Source organism: Balaenoptera borealis (genome assembly GCF_965194805.1).
Source record: "Balaenoptera borealis genome assembly, chromosome: X".
In the NCBI taxonomy this organism is placed as follows: Eukaryota; Metazoa; Chordata; class Mammalia; order Artiodactyla; family Balaenopteridae; genus Balaenoptera; species Balaenoptera borealis.
In genome coordinates, this window is record NC_138881.1 from 33012461 (window position 1) to 33030553 (window position 18093).

At 40.3% G+C, this 18093-nt stretch overlaps 2 protein-coding genes and 1 long non-coding RNA gene across 3 annotated transcripts in view; 1 reads left to right on the forward strand and 2 right to left on the reverse strand.

Annotated features, from left to right (window-relative positions):
• LOC309621216 overlaps window positions 1–18093 on the reverse strand; it is a 444919-nt gene that overhangs the window by 12205 nt on the left and 414621 nt on the right. The window lies entirely within an intron of this gene.
• Window positions 10099–18074, reverse strand: LOC309621146 (ferritin heavy chain-like). The gene is made up of 2 exons (XM_082378264.1): window positions 14636–18074; window positions 10099–14485 (listed from the first exon to the last, which is right to left on the reverse strand). The coding sequence occupies exons 1-2, from the start codon at window positions 14695–14697 to the stop codon at window positions 13915–13917; spliced, it is 633 nt and encodes a 210-aa protein (XP_082234390.1). The 5' UTR covers window positions 14698–18074; the 3' UTR covers window positions 10099–13914.
• Window positions 14577–18093, forward strand: part of PRRG1 (proline rich and Gla domain 1) — a 370248-nt gene continuing 366731 nt past the window's right edge. Inside the window, exon 1 of the mRNA XM_082378244.1 lies at window positions 14577–14740. The gene's annotated coding sequence lies outside the window, so the exon portion shown is untranslated. The remainder of the gene's footprint in view (window positions 14741–18093) is intronic.

The window sequence follows — 18093 nt, forward strand, 5'->3', positions numbered from 1 at the left end:
GTAGTTTTCTGGTAGCCTCTTTAGGATTCTCTATGTATAGTATCATGTCATCTGCAAATAGTGACAGCTTTACTTCTTCTGTTCCAATTTGGATTCCTTTTATTTCTTTTTCTTCTCTGATTGCTGTGGCTAACACTTCCAAAACTATGTTGAATAATAGTGGTGAGAGTGGGCAACCTTGTCTTGTTCCTGATCTTAGTGGAAATGGTTTCAGTTTTTCACCATTGAGGACAATGTTGGCTGTGGGTTTGTCATATATGGCCTTTATTATGCTGAGGAAAGTTCCCTCTATGCCTACTTTCCACAGGGCTTTTATCATAAATGGGTGTTGAATTCTGTCGAAAGCTTTCTCTGCATCTATTGAGATGATCATATGGTTTTTCTCCTTCAGTTTGTTAATATGATGTATCACGTTGATTGATTTGCGTATATTGAAGAATCCTTGCATTCCTGGAATAAACCCCACTTGATCATGGTGTATGATCCTTTTAATGTGCTGTTGGATTCTGTTTGCTAGTATTTTGTTGAGGATTTTTGCATGTATGTTCATCAGTGATATTGGCCTGTAGTTTTCTTTCTTTGTGACATCTTTGTCTGGTTTTGGTATCAGGGTGATGGTGGCCTCGTAGAATGAGTTGGGGAGTGTTCCTCCCTCTGCAATATTTTGGAAGAGTATGAGAAGGATAGGTGTTAGCTCTTCTCTAAATGTTTGATAGAATTCGCCTGTGAAGCCATCTGGTCCTGGGCTTTTGTTTGTTGGAAGATTTTAAATCACAGTTTCAATTTCAGTGCTTGTGATTGGTCTGTTCATATTTTCTATTTCTTCCTGGTTCAGTCTCGGCAGGTTGTGCATTTCTAAGAATCTGTCCATTTCTTCCAGGTTGTCCATTTTATTGGCATAGAGTTGCTTGTAGTAATCTCTCATGATCGTTTGTATTTCTGCAGTGACAGTGGTTACTTCTCCTTTTTCATTTCTAATTCTATTGATTTGAGTTTTCTCCCTTTTTCTCTTGATGAGTCTGGCTAATGGTTTATCAATTTTGTTTATCTTCTCAAAGAACCAGCTTTTAGTTTTGTTGATCTTTGCTATTGTCTCCTTCATTTCTTTTTCATTTATTTCTGATCTGATCTTTATGATTTCTTTCCTTCTGCTAGCTTTGGGGTTTTTTTGTTCTTCTTTCTCTAATTGCTTTAGGTGCAAGGTTAGGTTGTTTATTCGAGATGTTTCCTGTTTCTTGATGTAGGCTTGTATTGCTATAAACTTCCCTCTTAGAACTGCTTTTGCTGCATCCCATAGGTTTTGGGTCGTTGTGTCTCCATTGTCATTTGTTTCTAGGTATTTTTTGATTTCCCCTTTGATTTCTTCAGTGATCACTTCGTTATTAAGTAGTGTATTGTGTAGCCTCCATGTGTTTGTATTTTTTACAGATTTTTTCCTGTAATTGATATCTAGTCTCATAGCGTTGTGGTCGGAAAAGATACTTGATACAATTTCAATTTTCTTAAATTTACCAAGGCTTGATTTGTGACCCAAGATATGATCTATCCTGGAGAATGTTCCATGAGCACTTGAGAAAAATGTGTATTCTGTTGTTTTTGGGTGGAATGTCCTATAAATATCAGTTAAGTCCATCTTGTTTAATGTATCATTTAAAGCTTGTGTTTCCTTATTTATTTTCATTTTGGAGGATCTGTCCATTGGTGAAAGTGGGGTGTTAAAGTCCCCTACTATGATTGTGTTACTGTCAATTTCCCCTTTTATGGCTGTTAGTATTTGCCTTATGTATTGAGGTGCTCCTATGTTGGGTGCATAAATATTTACAGTCGTTATACCTTCTTCTTGGATCGATCCCTTGATCATTATATAGTGTCCTTCTTTGTCTCTTGTAATAGTCTTTAAAGTCTATTTTGTCTGATATGAGAATTGCTACTCCAGCTTTCTTTTGATTTCCATTTGCATGGAATATCTTTTTCCATCCCCTCACTTTCAGTCTGTATGTGTCCCTAGGTCTGAAGTGGGTCTCTTGTAGACAGCATATATATGGGTCTTGTTTTTGTATCCATTCAGCCAGTCTGTGTCTTTTGGTGGGAGCATTTAATCCATTTACATTTAAGGTAATTATCGATATGTATGTTCCTATTCCCATTTTCTTAAATGTTTTGGGTTTGTTATTGTAGGTGTTTTCCTTCTCTTGTGTTTCTTGCCTAGAGAAGTTCCTTTAGCATTTGTTGTAAAGCTGGTTTGGTGGTGCTGAACTCTCTCAGCTTTTGCTTGTCTGTAAAGGTTTTAATTTCTCCATCAAATCTGAATGAGATCCTTGCTGGGTAGAGTAATCTTGGTTGTAAGTTTTCCTCCTTCATCACTTTAAGTATATCCTGCCAGTCCCTTCTGGCTTGCAGAGTTTCTGCTGAAAGATCAGCTGTTAAACTTATGGGGATTCCCTTGTGTGTTATTTGTTGTTTTTCTCTTGCTGCTTTTAATATGTTTTCTTTATATTTAATTTTTGATAGTTTGATTAGTATGTGTCTTGGTGTGTTTCTCCTTGGATTTATCCTGTATGGGACTGTCTGTGCTTCTAGGACTCGATTAACTATTTCCTTTCCCATATTAGGGAAGTTTTCAACTATAATCTCTTCAAATATTTTCTCAGTCCCTTTCTTTTTCTCTTCTTCTTCTGGGACCCCTATAATTCGAATGTTGGTGCGTTTAATGTTTTCCCAGAGGTCTCTGAGACTGTCCTCAGTTCTTTTCATTCTTTTTTCTTTATTCTGCTCTGCAGTAGTTATTTCCACTATTTTATCTTCCAGGTCACTTATCCGTTCTTCTGCCTCAGTTATTCTGCTATTGATCCCTTCTAGAGTATTTTTAATTTCATTTATTGCATTTTTCATCGTTGCTTGGTTCCTCTTTAGTTCTTCTACGTCCTTGTTAAATGTTTCTTGCATTTTGTCTATTCTTTTTTTTTTTTAACTTTTTTTTTGAGTTTATTTATTTATTTATTTATGGCTGTGTTGGGTCTTCATTTCTGTGCGAGGGCTTTCTCTAGTTGTGGCAAGTGGGGGCCACTCTTCATCGCGGTGCGCGGGCCTCTCATTATCGTGGCCTCTCTTGTTGCGGAGCACAGGCTCCAGACGCGCAGGCTCAGCAACTGTGGCTCACGGGCCCAGTTGCTCCGCGTCACGTGGGATCTTCCCAGACCAGGGCTCGAACCTGCGTCCCCTGCATTGGCAGGCAGACTCTCAACCACTGCGCCACCAGGGAAGCCCGCATTTTGTCTATTCTATTTCCAAGATTTTGGATCATCTTTACTATCATTATTCTGAATTCTTTTTCAGGTAGACTGCCTATTTCCTCTTCATTTGTTAGGTCTTCATTTGTTAGGTGTTTTGACCCTGCTCCTTCATCTGATGTGTGTTTTTCTGTCTTCTCATTTTGCTTATCTTACTGTGTTTGGGGTCTCCTTTTCACAGGCTGCAGGTTCGTAGTTCCCGTTGTTTTTGGTATCTGTCCGCAGTGGCTAAGGTTGGTTCAGTGGGTTGTGTAGGCTTCCTGGTGGAGGGGACTAGTGCCTGTGTTCTGGTGGATGAGGCTGGATCTTGTCTTTCTGGTGGGCACGTCCACGTCTGGTGGTGTGTTTTGGGGTGTCTGTGGCCTTATTATGATTTTAGGCAGCCTCTCTGCTAATGGATGGGGCTGTGTTCCTGTCTTGCTAGTTGTTTGGCATAGGGTGTCCAGCACTGTAGCTTGCTGGTCATTGAGTGAAGCTGGGTCTTGATGTTGAGATGGAGATCTAACTTTCCCGAACAAAGCCTTGTGTAAAACATGCTTCCACCTTGCTGAGATGATCGATCTCAGCTCAGCAGGGTCCTATGGAAATGGAGCCCTCAAAGACAGACCATCACACGGGGAAGTGAACCTAGGTCTGTCACCCACACAGTATTCTTAGGTGCCACATTCAGAGTCCTCTGAGAGGATAGTTTTTAACTGATAGCAATGCACACAATTTGGGAATGCAGATTTCAAATATGCACCATGAAGGTAGGCAAATCTGTGAACATTTTTTAAAAAATTGACAATTTACTTATGGTTTTTTTTCATTATTTTCAAACTTGTCTTGATTCTTCGAATGTGCAGTCTTCTTCTTTGCATTCACACTCAATATTTCCCTGTCTTATGTCTTCAAGAAGTTCATTAGCTCTTAAGTTGCCTTTTAATACTGAGTTGGTTTTTTCTCCTGTGAAGAAAACTAAAAAGAGCTATTATTATAAGCATAAAAAATATAATAAAGAACCATGTGGAAAATTAATCTATAAGATGAAATCTACTAAATGCTCTTTAGAAAACATAGCCAACACCCTAAACCTCTTTCTCTAAGTCAGCAATGAAGTGACTTTCAGCTCTCAACCACCACATCTGCTGTCTTCCTCATCATGTGAGTGTGTCCTTTCAGTAGCAGTTGTCCTGGGCAGGGACAGTGACATGATTAACGATGTTATATCCAGACTTTAGCACATTCCTGCCAACCATGGGTGTTTAAATAGAGCAATAATGATACCAGTACTTGTGCTCATTACTGTAAGAGGATGCCCCCAGGCGTTCTGCTGTTGGACAGCAGCAGTGAAATCAAAATCCAGTCTGTGGACTATCAGTCTTTGTCCCCCTAACTAAAAAAAAATAAAACTCCAGTTGACCTAATATAAACCCCGAGACCCTTAACTGTATGAAAAGAAGAGGTAACAAAACAGCATTGAGGAGTTAAGATAAATGTGGCCATATGTATATCAAGGAAGAACTAATTATTTTTTTTAAAAGTACTTGAGTAGTATATAGTGTGATGCTTTAACATATCTAACCCCATTCCATTCACCTTCAGAAAAAAAAAGTTCTTCTGCTTGATCTATAGAGATATTGCACACAATCAAGATGCACACCCAAGATAGCCTATGCAATAAAAAGGCCATACACACACACACACACACACACACACACACGTATGGGGAATTCTTTTTATTTTTCTATACAAGTAAATATATGCTATAATTCAATTACATAACTCTAACAAATATTTCTAGTGTGCAGGCATAAATATAATGCCACCAGCATTTAATCCCTGTTAATGTAAAGGGTTTAGAAGATTTCTTAATCTTATAAACTCTAAGACTGAGAAAGGCACATTACAGACATTTCCTGATCATTTTTTAGTCTGTACTTTCCGACAAATTCTGTTAAAGTATTTGTTTTCCAGAGGACCTGTTGAAATACATAAATGAAGAACAGAAAGTGGAAGTATCCAAATTAGAATCACCTAGATGCACTTGCATGTGGTAACAATGGTCAACCCACAATGACTGTTTCCACCCTTCCAACCTTATCATGGTAGCCATCTAGAACACAGACTTTGAGCGTGGCTGAATGAGGTCAAATGAATGAGCGTGGTAGTCAGCCAGTTCTCTTCCAAAAAAGTAACGACAAACTGGAGATAACAACCATTTCAGTACTCTGGAAGTTGATAAAAAGCATACAACAAACGAAGAATGTTTATGCAAGAATAACAGTGAGAATTTGTGGCATTCGTAGCCTAAGCTGCTCCTATTCTGCCTCCCCGCCCCAGGACTGGTATAGTAGTTCCACTAAGGTATAGGAGGCATGAGGCACAATGGCCTGGATGATGGAGAGGGTTGATTTCATTTACATGTGGAAAAATCTATGCTGAGGGGTGTTACTGAGAACAGTACATATCTCTGTGCCAAACCCTTTGGGAAGAGCTACATCACAGCTACCCTGGGGGTGCAGTCTGGGTTGGTGTGAACTACAAATGGGAAAATCGGCCATAAATTTAACAGAGACTTCTGGCAACAGGGCAACTATCCTACACTTTAAGAAGTTCCCACATATCACAGCCATTCTGGAAGTCTGTGTGCACTCAGGAAGGACCAGACAAGGCCACAGGTAGCTACCCGTCGCTGGCTGAACATGAGGCCTTGCATACCCAGGAAGTAAAAGCCAAGGCAGACTGGTAAACTTCCTGAACTTTGAGTGCCTTCCCCAATTCATGAGATACATCCATCAGGAAAGGCAGAACTCCTTCTTGGCTCAGGTTGTATTATGGACTAGAAGTCTGTGTCCCCTCAAAATTCATTTGTTGAAGCTGGAACTCACAATGTAACTGTATTTGGAGATAAGATCTTTATGGAGGCAGTTAGGTTAAATGAGACCATAAGGGTGGGACCCTGATCCTATAGGTTTAGTGACCTTAGAAGAATAACCAGAGCCTTACTTTCCCTCTCCCCCATGTGAGGACATAGCAGGAAGGCCACCATCTGCAAGCCAAGAGAAAAGCCTCAGAATGGCCTACCTTGCCAGCACCTTGATCTTGGAACTACCAGCCTCCAGAACTGTGAGAACTCCAGAATGGTGGCTTTGTTTAGCCACCTGATCGACAGTATTTTCTTATGGCAGCACCAGCTGACTAAGGGTGTTTCAAGCACAAAATCTGCCCAATCAAGGCTGACCACTTAGGTATACTGACACTTGGGTGACCTCTAGGTAGCCAGGTTTGAAAATAAAGATAAGAATAAAGAAATGAGCATACATCAGCATTCACACACTACAAGGGAGACAGCCTCTACAGAAGAAATCCAGGCAGAAGTTATAGATGCTACAGTACAGGATCGAAAATGTTCACTTTTTAGAAAAAATTGTGAGATATGCAAATAGATAAGACATTTTGACAAATACACAGGAAATAAAGCAGTAAATAGAAACTCCCTGAAAGGGCTTAGATAGTAGACCCAGAAGACAAAGATGTCAAAGCAGCTTTTATTCATACATGCCAAAAAATTAAACGGAAACGTATTTAAAGACTAAAATGACAGTATGAATAAAATGATTTGTCAAGTAGAGGATAAAAATTAAGTCGTACAGTAATTTTAAAAGAAACAAACTTGAAATTTTGGGCTCCAAGAGTACACTAATTGAAATGAAAACATTTACCAGAGTCTTCACAGCAGATCTGAGCTGACAAAGAAAAAAAATCAATGAAGTTGAAGTTAAATCACTAGAGATCATATAATCCTAGGAACAGAAAAAGAAATAAAGAATGAAATACGAACATAGATTCAGACACCAGTAGAACATCCTCAAGCACATGAACATATGCATAATTGGAGTCCCAGAATAAGAGGAGGGAGAGGAAGGGGCAGAAGAAGTATTTGAAGAAATAATGGATGAAATTTTCCCAAATCTGCTGATAAACATCACTTATCCAAGCTGATCAACCAAATCCAGTTAGGAAAAATGCAGAGATCCACCTCTGGACACATCATAGTTTAATTTCCAACACAGAGACAAGGAGAAAATGTTGAAAACGGCAAGAAAAAATTACCTGAGACGTAGAAGAGAACCACAATATACCCTAAGCTGTCTTCTCAACAGAAACAGTGGAGGCCAGAAGGCTGTGAGATATTCAAATGGCAGAAAGGAAAAAAGAAAGAAAAACCTGTCCACCAAGAATACTTTAGTAAGCAAAATTATCATTTAAATATGAAGGCAAAATAAAAACAATTCCAGATGAATGAAGACTGACAGAAATCATTGCTAAGAACCTTGTCTTTTATATATATATAAATTTATTTATTTATTTATGTATTTTTGGCTGCATTGGGTCTTTGTTACTGCGCACGGGCTTTTCTCTAGTTGCGGCGAGCGGGGGCTACTCTTCATTGTGGTGCGCCGGCTTCTCATTGTGGTGACTTCTCTTGTTGCGGAGCACGGGCTCTAGGCACGTGGGCTTCAGTAGTTGTGGCGCTCGCGCTTAGTTGCTCCGCGGCATGTGCGATCTTCCTGGAGCAGGACTCGAACCCCTGTCCCCTGCATTGGCAGGCGGATTCTTAACCACTGCGCCACCAGGGAAGTCCGGAACCTTGTCTTTTAAAAAAGTTCACAAGAGTTACCCCATTTGAAAGGAAATAACACCCGGCAGTAAGTAGAATACACACAAAGAAAAAAAGACCACAGATAAAGTTAATTAAATATAAAACACTGTAGAAATATTCTTCTCCTTTTTTTAGTTGTTTTTAAAGAGAATTCATAATTATAATAATTAAAGCATTTTGTTGTTGGATATGTACCATATATAGATGTCTATGAGAGTAGCAGCACAAAGAGGGTGTAAGGAGTGGAAGGAAGCTGGAAGAAAGTTTCCGGGTTTTACTGGAAGGTATTAGTATTAAGGTGAAGCATAGGTAAGCTGCTTCTTGTGGTAAGATACACATTGTAATCCCTAGAGCACTCACTAAACAATAACTAAAACATATGAAAGCAAACCAACAAGTGAATGAAAAAGGTAAAATAGGGAAATATCTATTTCATACAAACAGAGTAGAGGAAGATCAGGGAAACAAAAAAGCCATGAGATGTACAGAAAACATATAGCAATATGGCAGACATAAATCAACCATATCAATAATAATATTAAAAGTAAATAAACACTCTAGTCGAAAGACAGATATTGTCACAAGGGATAAAAAAGGAGAGCCAATTACATACTGTCAACATGAGATACACATTATATTGAAAGATACAAACTGTGTGAAAATGTAAAGAATAAAGAAGATATATCATGCAAAGACTGAACAAAAGAGAGTGGGAGTAGCTATACTCATTTCAGGAAGAAATATATATATATATTTTAAGACAAAAACTATTACTAGGTGCAAAAAGAAACAATTTATAATGATAAAAGGCCCAAATCATCAGGAAGAGATAACATTATAAACAAACATACACATAACTAAAGAGTCTCAGATGCATGAAACAAAAACTGACACAGTAGAAGGATGAAATAGCTAAGTCAGAAATAATGATTGGAGTCTTCGATTCCCACTTTCCCTAGTAGATAGAATAACTAGGAAGAAAAGCAACAAAGAAGTAGAAGACTTTACTAAAACTATAAACCAACTAGACCTAACGAATATCTATTGAACACTGCACCCAACAACAGATGAATACTCATTCTACCCAAACACCTATGAGATACTCTCCAAGATACAGTTGATATAATATATTAGGACAAGCCTCAATAAATTTAAGAGGATGATACTCTTGCAAATAATATTTTTTGAGCAAAATGGAACAAAATTAGAAATCAATAAGAGAATATACAAATATGTGTATCAGTAAGGAAATGAAATCATATGATATGTGTATCAATAAGGAAATTCACAAATATGTGGAAATTAAACAACAAACTTGTAAATAACCAATGGGTCAAGGAAGAGATTACATGGGAAATTACAAAATACTTTGAGATGGATGAAAAAGAAACACAGTATACCAAAACATATGGGATGTAGCAAATGCAGTGGTTAAAGAAAAATGTATAGCTGTAAATGCTTATATAAAAGAAAGAAGATGTCACATTACATCATTTTCCAAATTAAAAAAAAAAATAAAAAGATGACAGCCAACTACATTCAAAGGAAGCAGAAGTAAGGAAATGTTAAAGATTAGAGCAGAAAGAAGCAATGTAGGACAGAAAAGCAATAGAAATAATCAACAAAATCAAAGGAGGTTCTTTATAAACTCAAACAGCAGCCTCTGGGTAGACTGTATAAGAAGAAAGAAGAGAAGACAAATTATTAAAATCAGGAGTTTATCTGCGTTAGATAATTACATATAAGGGAATACTATGACCCAGAACTAGGTACGCCACCTAGATGAAATGGAGAAACTGCTAGGAAGACACGAACTACAGAAACTGACTCAAGAAGAACTAGAATATGTGAATAGACCTATACTAGATGAAGTGATTAAAATGGTAATTTTAAAACTTCCCACAATCAAAAGCCCAGGCCCAAATGATGTCACAGGTGAACTCTATGACGTATTTAAAGAAGAATTAATGCCTATTCTTTGCAAACTTTTCTGAAAAATACGACAGGGAAACATTTTCTAACAATTTCCCTGAGGTAATTCTTACAGCAGATTCAGAAAAAGGCATCCCAACAATACTACAGACCAATATCCCTTATGAATATAGATACAAAAATCTGGATTTGGGTTGTGGGCTGTAGTTTGACAACTCATGTTATAAAACAAACCAGTTTGTGATAAAATAGCGGAATGGACAAAATTCTGTCTGTGTGTGTGTGTGTGTGTGTGTGTGTGTGTGTGTGTGTGTGTAATCAGCAACTGTTGATTCAATAATTGTTGAAGTTAAAGTAAATTTTTAGTGTGATTGGTCCAGGACTTGCATGATGGTCTTACTGAGTGAGTTGTGTAAATCGAGGCATCATTATTATTTTCCAGCTCTCCAGGTGATTCCACAGTGCAGCCATGTTTGAGTACCAGGTTGTTAATCCATGTTTTTAACACTTCAGAGTGCATATTCGTCACCTGAGATCTTGTTGAAATATAGATTCTGATTCAGTAGGTCGAGAGTGGGGCTTCAGATTTTGCTTTTCTAACAAGTGGCCAAGTGGCTTCTGATCCATAGAATATACTTTGGGTAGCAAGGTGCTCACACTGGCTTCCACTGCCTGGGATATCGGGGTCCTGCCCCAGGGGACTCTGATGTACTTGGTCTGGGAAGTGGCCTGTGCATCAAGAATTTTAAAAGCTCCACAGGCGACTTTAATGGCAGAGAAAGCTAAGAACCTTTGTGCTAAAGTGCATGATGTTTTATAAATTTTAATTTTTTTTATTATTGGGAGCCCTAATATGGTCCCTTTTGCCCGTTTCTTGCCCTATTGTACACTCTTCATGACAAACATCCATATATATGGTGGGAATCAGAGTGAGCCCTTTATCCTTCTGCTCTTGTCCATCTCTGACGAATGAGAAGTAGTTCAAGATGGAAAGAGAAGGATCAGGTAAGCTGGATTGGAGAAGAATAAGCTAATCGTGTCTAGGGGGCTCTTTACAAGGAAGGTTGGTTGAGACAAAATGGGAGGATTACCACGGAAATTTGTCACAGTAAAACTCATTTCCGGGCTTGGCTTGGGGCAACATAGACAAAAATCGTCCTTCCTGAGTCCTGGCTGAGCCTGACACCCAGAGAAGCTGCAAAGGATTTTTTTTTCCTTCTCAATACGCAAGGTGACACGGTTGGCCAAAATGCAAGAGGGAATTCCAATGGCAAGGTCTAGACATGCGGTCTTTTCCCCCAAAGCGTAAAGTACAACATGGAACTTAAAAGTGACAGAGACTGATGATAAAGATGGTGATGTTTATGGTAATGATGAAGACCAGATAGACGGCTAACACATAAAGTACTTCTACTGTGCCAGGTGATGTTCTAAGAGATTCACAAACATTAACTCGTTTAATCTTCACAGGAACCCAGTGGAGTTGACACTTTTATTATCCTTATTTTAAATGTGAGGAAACTGAGGCACAGAGAAATTAAATACCTTAACCACAGTTACTCAAGATGAGTGGCTAAACTGGCATGTGAACCCAAGCAAACTGAGGTTAAGAAACCCTACAGCAGAGAAGCAGGTCTGTTGTTTCCTTGGGAAATCTTTTTACTGGGAAATAATGTCTTTCTACCCATAGCCAAGACAAGGTAATAGGCTAACACCTCTCCACATCTAGAAAGGAGAAACCAGAGGCCACACTGAAGTTAGGAACAGGCTTATTCTGAGACAAGCTCTGAGCAGACACAGGTGGCCACAGTCTGGAATGAGGTAATGGTCCAGGTGGGGCCAGCAGCCCTCCGGATGTTCCAACACCTCATCCCATCCTCTGAGTGTTAGCTGCCCTGGGTGTGGGGCCGCCTGTGCCATAGTCTCTCTCCACGCTTTTGCTGGTGAGTTTATCCACTCTTATGACCCCAGCACCATCAAAAGGATGATGTCTCCCCATGTTTATTTTCAAACCTGACATTCCACCTTGTTACTCAACCAAACTCGGGTCCACTCCCCCAAAGCACAGTGAAGCCAATCTACTGGCATTGGTTTGGTGAAGGAAAGTACAGCTTTTATTACAGGCCAAGCAAGGAGAACCAGCCGCTCATGCTGAAAAGACCCGAACTCTCCAGCTGCTTTACAGGGAGGGTTTTTAACAACAGTGTGAGGGAGAGGGTCTCGGGGTGCATGATCAGATTGTGCTCAAGTCTCTGATCGGTTGATGGTTAGGTAACAGGGTGATGTTTTCAGGAATCTCAATCATCAGCCTTCTGGTTTCAGCAGGTCTGGGTTATACATTCTTGTGGTCAGCATGTAGTTAACTTTTTCTACCTGGTTGGGTTTTAGTATCTGCAAAACAACTCAAGGATATGCCTCAGGATATTATCTAAAGCCCTGGAGAAGAAACTGAAGGTCCTTGACTTTGTTTTATGGCTAAGCTCTTATTTTGTCTTGGTTGACTGTTTTCATTTGTTTCTGCACATTCTCACTTCTCTGATTCAATTTGCTCTAAGCTTTTCTACAAACAAGAGGTGGGAGGGGGGCATACGGGGTCCTATCCCCAGAAATGACCTGCAGAGTAGTGCTTGATTTCAACCTGAGCTTCACATTCAGTTTTCTGGCTACGTGCAAGACATTTCCACTTGCATATCTAATAGGCATCTCAGACTTACATGACAGGCTTTCCCCCATCGTTTCTGTATCGCTGCTAATGTTCCCAGATTAATTTATAGCAACACCTTCAACCCAGGTGTTCAAGTCCAAACACTGGAATATAGATTATCTCCCCTCATTTCCCAATCCTCACCTCTTGCCCATAAGCAAATCTTGTCGCCTTGTCCAAAATCCATTTGGAATGTGTGCAGGTCTCTTCATTTCCTCAGTGACCACTATATTTCAAGCCACCACTCTCTCTCTGGACCTGCTACAATGTCTCCTAACTTGTCTCCCAGTCTCAACTCACCCTCACTCCCCTACATTCCTCAAAGCAGTCGGAATCACTGGCTTAACATTCAGGGAGTTTTATTCTATTTTATATTCAGTATCAAAAATTTGACCTTCACAGTGAGCACATATTTTTCAGCTCTCCTCATGAGGTAATTTGAGCTTTTTTTGGTACTGTGTTAGTTTAATGGAAGAAAGGGTACAGTGGAAGGGGGGAAAAAAATATATATATATATATGTATATATACATATGGATGTTTTTTAAGGGCAATTTGCACGACTAGCATGTGACCTAGGAAGTCACTCCCATGCCTATGGGAAAGTCAGCCTCTGGCTCAGTTACCATTATCACTGTTGTTCGGGATGACATTGTCATAGAGGGACCCTGCCATACCTGTTCAGGACCCCAGGCTGCTACCCAGAAGCGATAAATGTTCACATTCACATAATTTAATGAGCTAAATGTTTTCAGGAAAAGTTGAAGGCACCCTTTATTTTACTCCCTGTCCAATCCCATTCTTCACTTCTTCCTAAGAGGCAACCAGTATTTTGTATTCCATACTAAGGTTTTTTATATATTGCTATATAATTTTACCATGCACAGGTACCCACATAGACTAGGGCTCAGAAGACCCACCCCACCCCACCCCTCTACACTGATTTTGTTCATAAGCGGAAGATTGATTTTGTGTTTTCCAGGGTCCCAAGGAAGACCATCTCCCTCCCTCTGTGGTGATCCTGAGCTGCATGTGGACCAAGCCTGGGTGTGTTCAGAGACTCCTGTATACCTGCTTTAAAATTTAAAAGGTGAGAGATTTGCCCACATGAATCAACCAGAGACCTTTATTTATTTATGAACCAATAACTTTACTGGAAGAAACGGAAAAACTGGAAGAAAAAAACTTAAGTGATAAAGTCCAGGAAAAGAGAGTCCTGCACTTGTTGCGAAAAAAAACCAAACAAACTTAAGTGAACTTCTTCTGCAAGGGCACTATTGCCGTTTGCATGGCAGGCACGGTGACCAGGGCTCTGGTCACCCCGTGGCTCTGGGGAAGTCCAGGCTCAGTTCTTTTTGTCGCTGTCGCCCAGGGTGAGCTTGTCAAAGAGGTACCCTGCCAGGTCGGCGTGCGGGGCCCCCATCATGCTCAGGGTGGTGACATGACCCTCCAGCTCTCTGATGAACGCCACCTGCTGGCCGAGGTAGTGAGTTGCCAGGAAGAGACGCAGGTGGGGGTCGCTCTTGTCGGTGGCCAGCTGGTGCAGGTCGAGCAGGCTCCGGTTCACGCGCTTCTCCAGGCACAAGGTGTACCACATGGCCTTGAGGCCGCTCTTCCACTCGTCACTGGCTGGCTTCCTGATGTCTTGGAAGTGGAGGTGGCCCCCGCGCTGGTTCTGCAGGCGCATCAGGCCCTGGGCCCGCTCGCTGTGCTCGTGGGAGCGGCGCAGGAAGAACCCGGTGAAGTGCTTCAAGGCGACGTCGTCGCAGTCGAGGTAAAAGGCCACGGCCAGGCACACGGAGTGGGCGTGGAGCTCCAGGGTGAAATGGCTGTTGACGGCGGTCTCGCAGTCGGGCTGGTAGGTCTGGCGCACCTGCGAGGGTGGCACGGGCAGCATGGCGGGCGGCGTGGGCAGCCTGGCGGGCAGCCTGGTGGGCGGCGCGGGCAGCCTGGTAGGCAGCACAGCAGGCGGCGCGGGCAGCGTGGCGGGCAGCATGGCGGGCGGCGCGGGCAGCCTGGCGGGCGGCGCGGGCAGCCTGGCGGGCGGCACGGGCAGCATCGTGGGCCTGAAGGCCAAGGTGAAGGCGAAGCCGCGGGGCCTGCGGTAGCTGCCTCGGAGGGCTCTCATGTGGTCGAAGAGGGCGGCCGCTCTGGGATGGACCGAAAGGCGGGTCCATTACCCGGGTTTGGGAGTGGGGAGAGGAGGTTCCGGTTCCGTTACAGGGGGGATGGGAGGGGGGATGTGCACGGGGGGCGGGGCACGGACGCTGTGTCCCAGGTTCCATCGAGGCCTGGGTGAGGCAGGGAGACTGCGCTGAGCTTCTGGCCTAATCTTTTAAAATGTTATTCACGAATATAAGCGCAACCGTTTTGAGTTAATCACTTGCGTGATTTCTTATTTGAATAGTGCCCTAATGTGATTCTTTCATTAAACAGTTCTTTTGTGGTATCATTGATTATATTTACTATCACAGAGCTCTACTTGAAGTTAGCTCTCCTCAGTGACTTTAACACCCGTACTAATGACACTTCTGATAGCCTCTTCGCTGGGTTCCTGGGCCTTATTAACTCCAGTGAGCTCCACTTTTCTCTTTCTGTTTCTGGTCACGTTCACACTTGTCTGACAGCAGAGCACCACCTCCAAAGTCTCAGTGAATCTTTCCACCTCTCCAGCTTTCACTCGTTTTGAACTTGGTCTTCACTCCCTTCGTTGTCTCTCATCTCTTAATCTTTCAGCACAGTCCTAGAAACACAGCCCCTTTCACCTGATTTACCAATTCCTTCCTCTGGGTAAGTGCAGACTTCTCTTTTCTTTATCAGAAAACAAAAGGCTTAGATGCATTCTTAGAGAAAGAACTTAACTGTGTGGATGTGTTTATCCCCTCCAACCTCATTTGTCCTTTCACTGCCACTCAGCAAGCATTTTTTTTAACCCCTCAATTATGTTGTATGGAATGAGCCACAGTGGTAGGAAATACCATTGATCTCAAATTATCTTTCATTCATTCATTCAATAAATATTTATTGATTACTTAATATGGCCCAGGCACTGGTATGGGATTTGGGCATATATTAGTAACAAAGAGAGACAAAGTCTGTTCCCATGAGGTTTGTATTCTAGTGGAGAAGCAGACCAAAACAAAAAAAAACAAAAAACTGCTGTTTTTCTCCCTTTATTGTCTCAAGTAAATACGTATAAGGTATTACACATGTATATGAAATTAAAAAGTCAATATTTTCTTAGAAGTTAAGGATATTATAGTGGAAGACATAAGACCAATCTAGGTATTTATAATTAATTAATTCAACATTAATTCAACAGCCATTTATATACAGTACTCCAAATATGTGTCACTGTTTGACTCTGGAGATACACAGAAGAATCAAACATGGTCTCTGTTCTCAAGGTACAAGAAAGAGTGATGGACTGTTTTAAGTGCTCTCAATGGTTTTAAAGTTTTTGGATAAAATAGCTGTTTTCACTTAAAGTTTTATTACCATGGCTTTGACTAATGTACTTTTTTTTGGGGGGGTCTCTTTATTTCTCTTTGAAAGCTCATGCTATGCTATAATCATTGTTTATGAAGGAAGCAAAGGATCAAATATCAACTGTCACATTGTAAACTTATCTAAGCAATTTTAGAGGCATTTAATTGTTGAGTCTGTAAAGAAATAGAATAATAACAATGTCTATTTGATAAGTTGATTTTAGTGATAGAATCATACATTAGAGATGGAAAAGAACTACATGATTAGTTTCTCAGTGAGATAAAATTGTATTCTATGTTTGCTTAACACCAGTGTTTAGTCTTAATATAATTGCAATCTTTCAAAAATTTCCTTGGAAGAGTCCATTGTAGACTTCACTGGAAGAATCTATTTAAATAGAAGAAATCGTGATTTTGTAGAACATTTTCTCATTATGTCCCAAGATTATTTAATAATTAATTTATCTGGACAACTTTACTCTTCAAATATTAAAATAATACTATTGAATGGTTATATGTGTACTAAGGGGTGATAGTGGTGTTTCTCAGATGTTTTATCCCTCATCATTACTTCCTAGGTTAGAAGATAATGTTAAAGTACATGTTATAACTAAGAGAAACCTAAGGTTTAAAATCTAACTTTTTTAAGGGAAATCAATAAATTAGCATGAACTGGAACCTCAAATTTCCATGAAGGAAATATACATATGTATAAACAAAAACATTGCATCCAGTTTTTCTTTAATGAGGAATGTAAAGCTAAATACAAACACAGAATGAAAAAACTTCAGAGCAGATCATGTTTTTAGAAAAATTTAAAATTTTATTTTTTAAATTTATTTATTTTATTTTTTAATTTTTGGCTGCATTGGGTCTTTGTTGGACGCGGGCTTTCTCTAGTTGCAGCGAGTGGGGGCTACTCTTTGTTGCAGTGCGTGGGCTTCTCATTGCAGTGGCCTCTCTTGTTATGGAGCATGGGCTCTGGGTGCGTGGGCTTCAGTAGTTGTGGCGTGCAGGCTCAGTAGTTGTGGCACATGGGCTTAGTTGCTCCGCGGCATGTGGGATCTTCCCGGACCAGGGCTCGAACTCATGTTCCCTGCATTGGCAGGCGGTTTCTTAACGACTGTGCCACCAGGGAAGCCCCCAAATTTAAAAAAATTTGATAATCAAATTTTATAGTTTATAACTTGGTCTGTGCTAAGATAATGTCTTTTAAAATATCAATATAGGACTATAAGATGAAGGTTTCTTTGAAATGTTTGTGGTCAGTGTTGGTATTATATTAGGATTCTCCAGAAAAACAGAACCAATAGAAGATATATTTGTATATTATATAAATAAGGAATTGGCTCACGTGAATATGGAGGCTGACAAGTCTCAAAATCTGCAGTTGCCATACTTGAGACCCAGGAGAGTCCATGGTGTAGGTCCAGTCCAAAGGCCAGGAGGCTCAAGACCCAGGAAATTCAAGTTGAAGGCAGGAAAAAACAATGTTCCTGCTCCAAGGCAGTCAGGCAAGAGGAGTTCCCTCTTACTCAGAGGAAGGTCAGCATTTTTATTTTATTCAGGCCTTCAAATGATTGTATGAGGCTCATCGACTTTAAGGAAAGCAATCTGCTTTACTTAGTCTACTATTTCAAATGTTAATCTCATGGAAAAACACCCTTTCAGGCACAAACGATAATATTTGACTAAATATCTGGGTACCCCCTGGCCCTTTCAAGTTGACATATACAAATTAGCTATCACAGTATTATTCATGATAAATGCAGAGTCAACAAATAAAAATTCTCATGCTATAATCTGCAAAAACTGTTTTGACTTTCAGTTCCCTTCATTAATTTAAAAATGTTACAGAACTAATAGTTACACAACTGATATTAGACAATAAGTTCTGACTCCATGTCAATGATTAGCTCTCATTCATTCATTCAGTATATTTCTATTGAGCACCTATTATATGACAGGTATTTTATAGGTACTAACATAAAAACTTGTTCTATAAGCTCCTCATATTTATATTTCTTTTGTAGTTA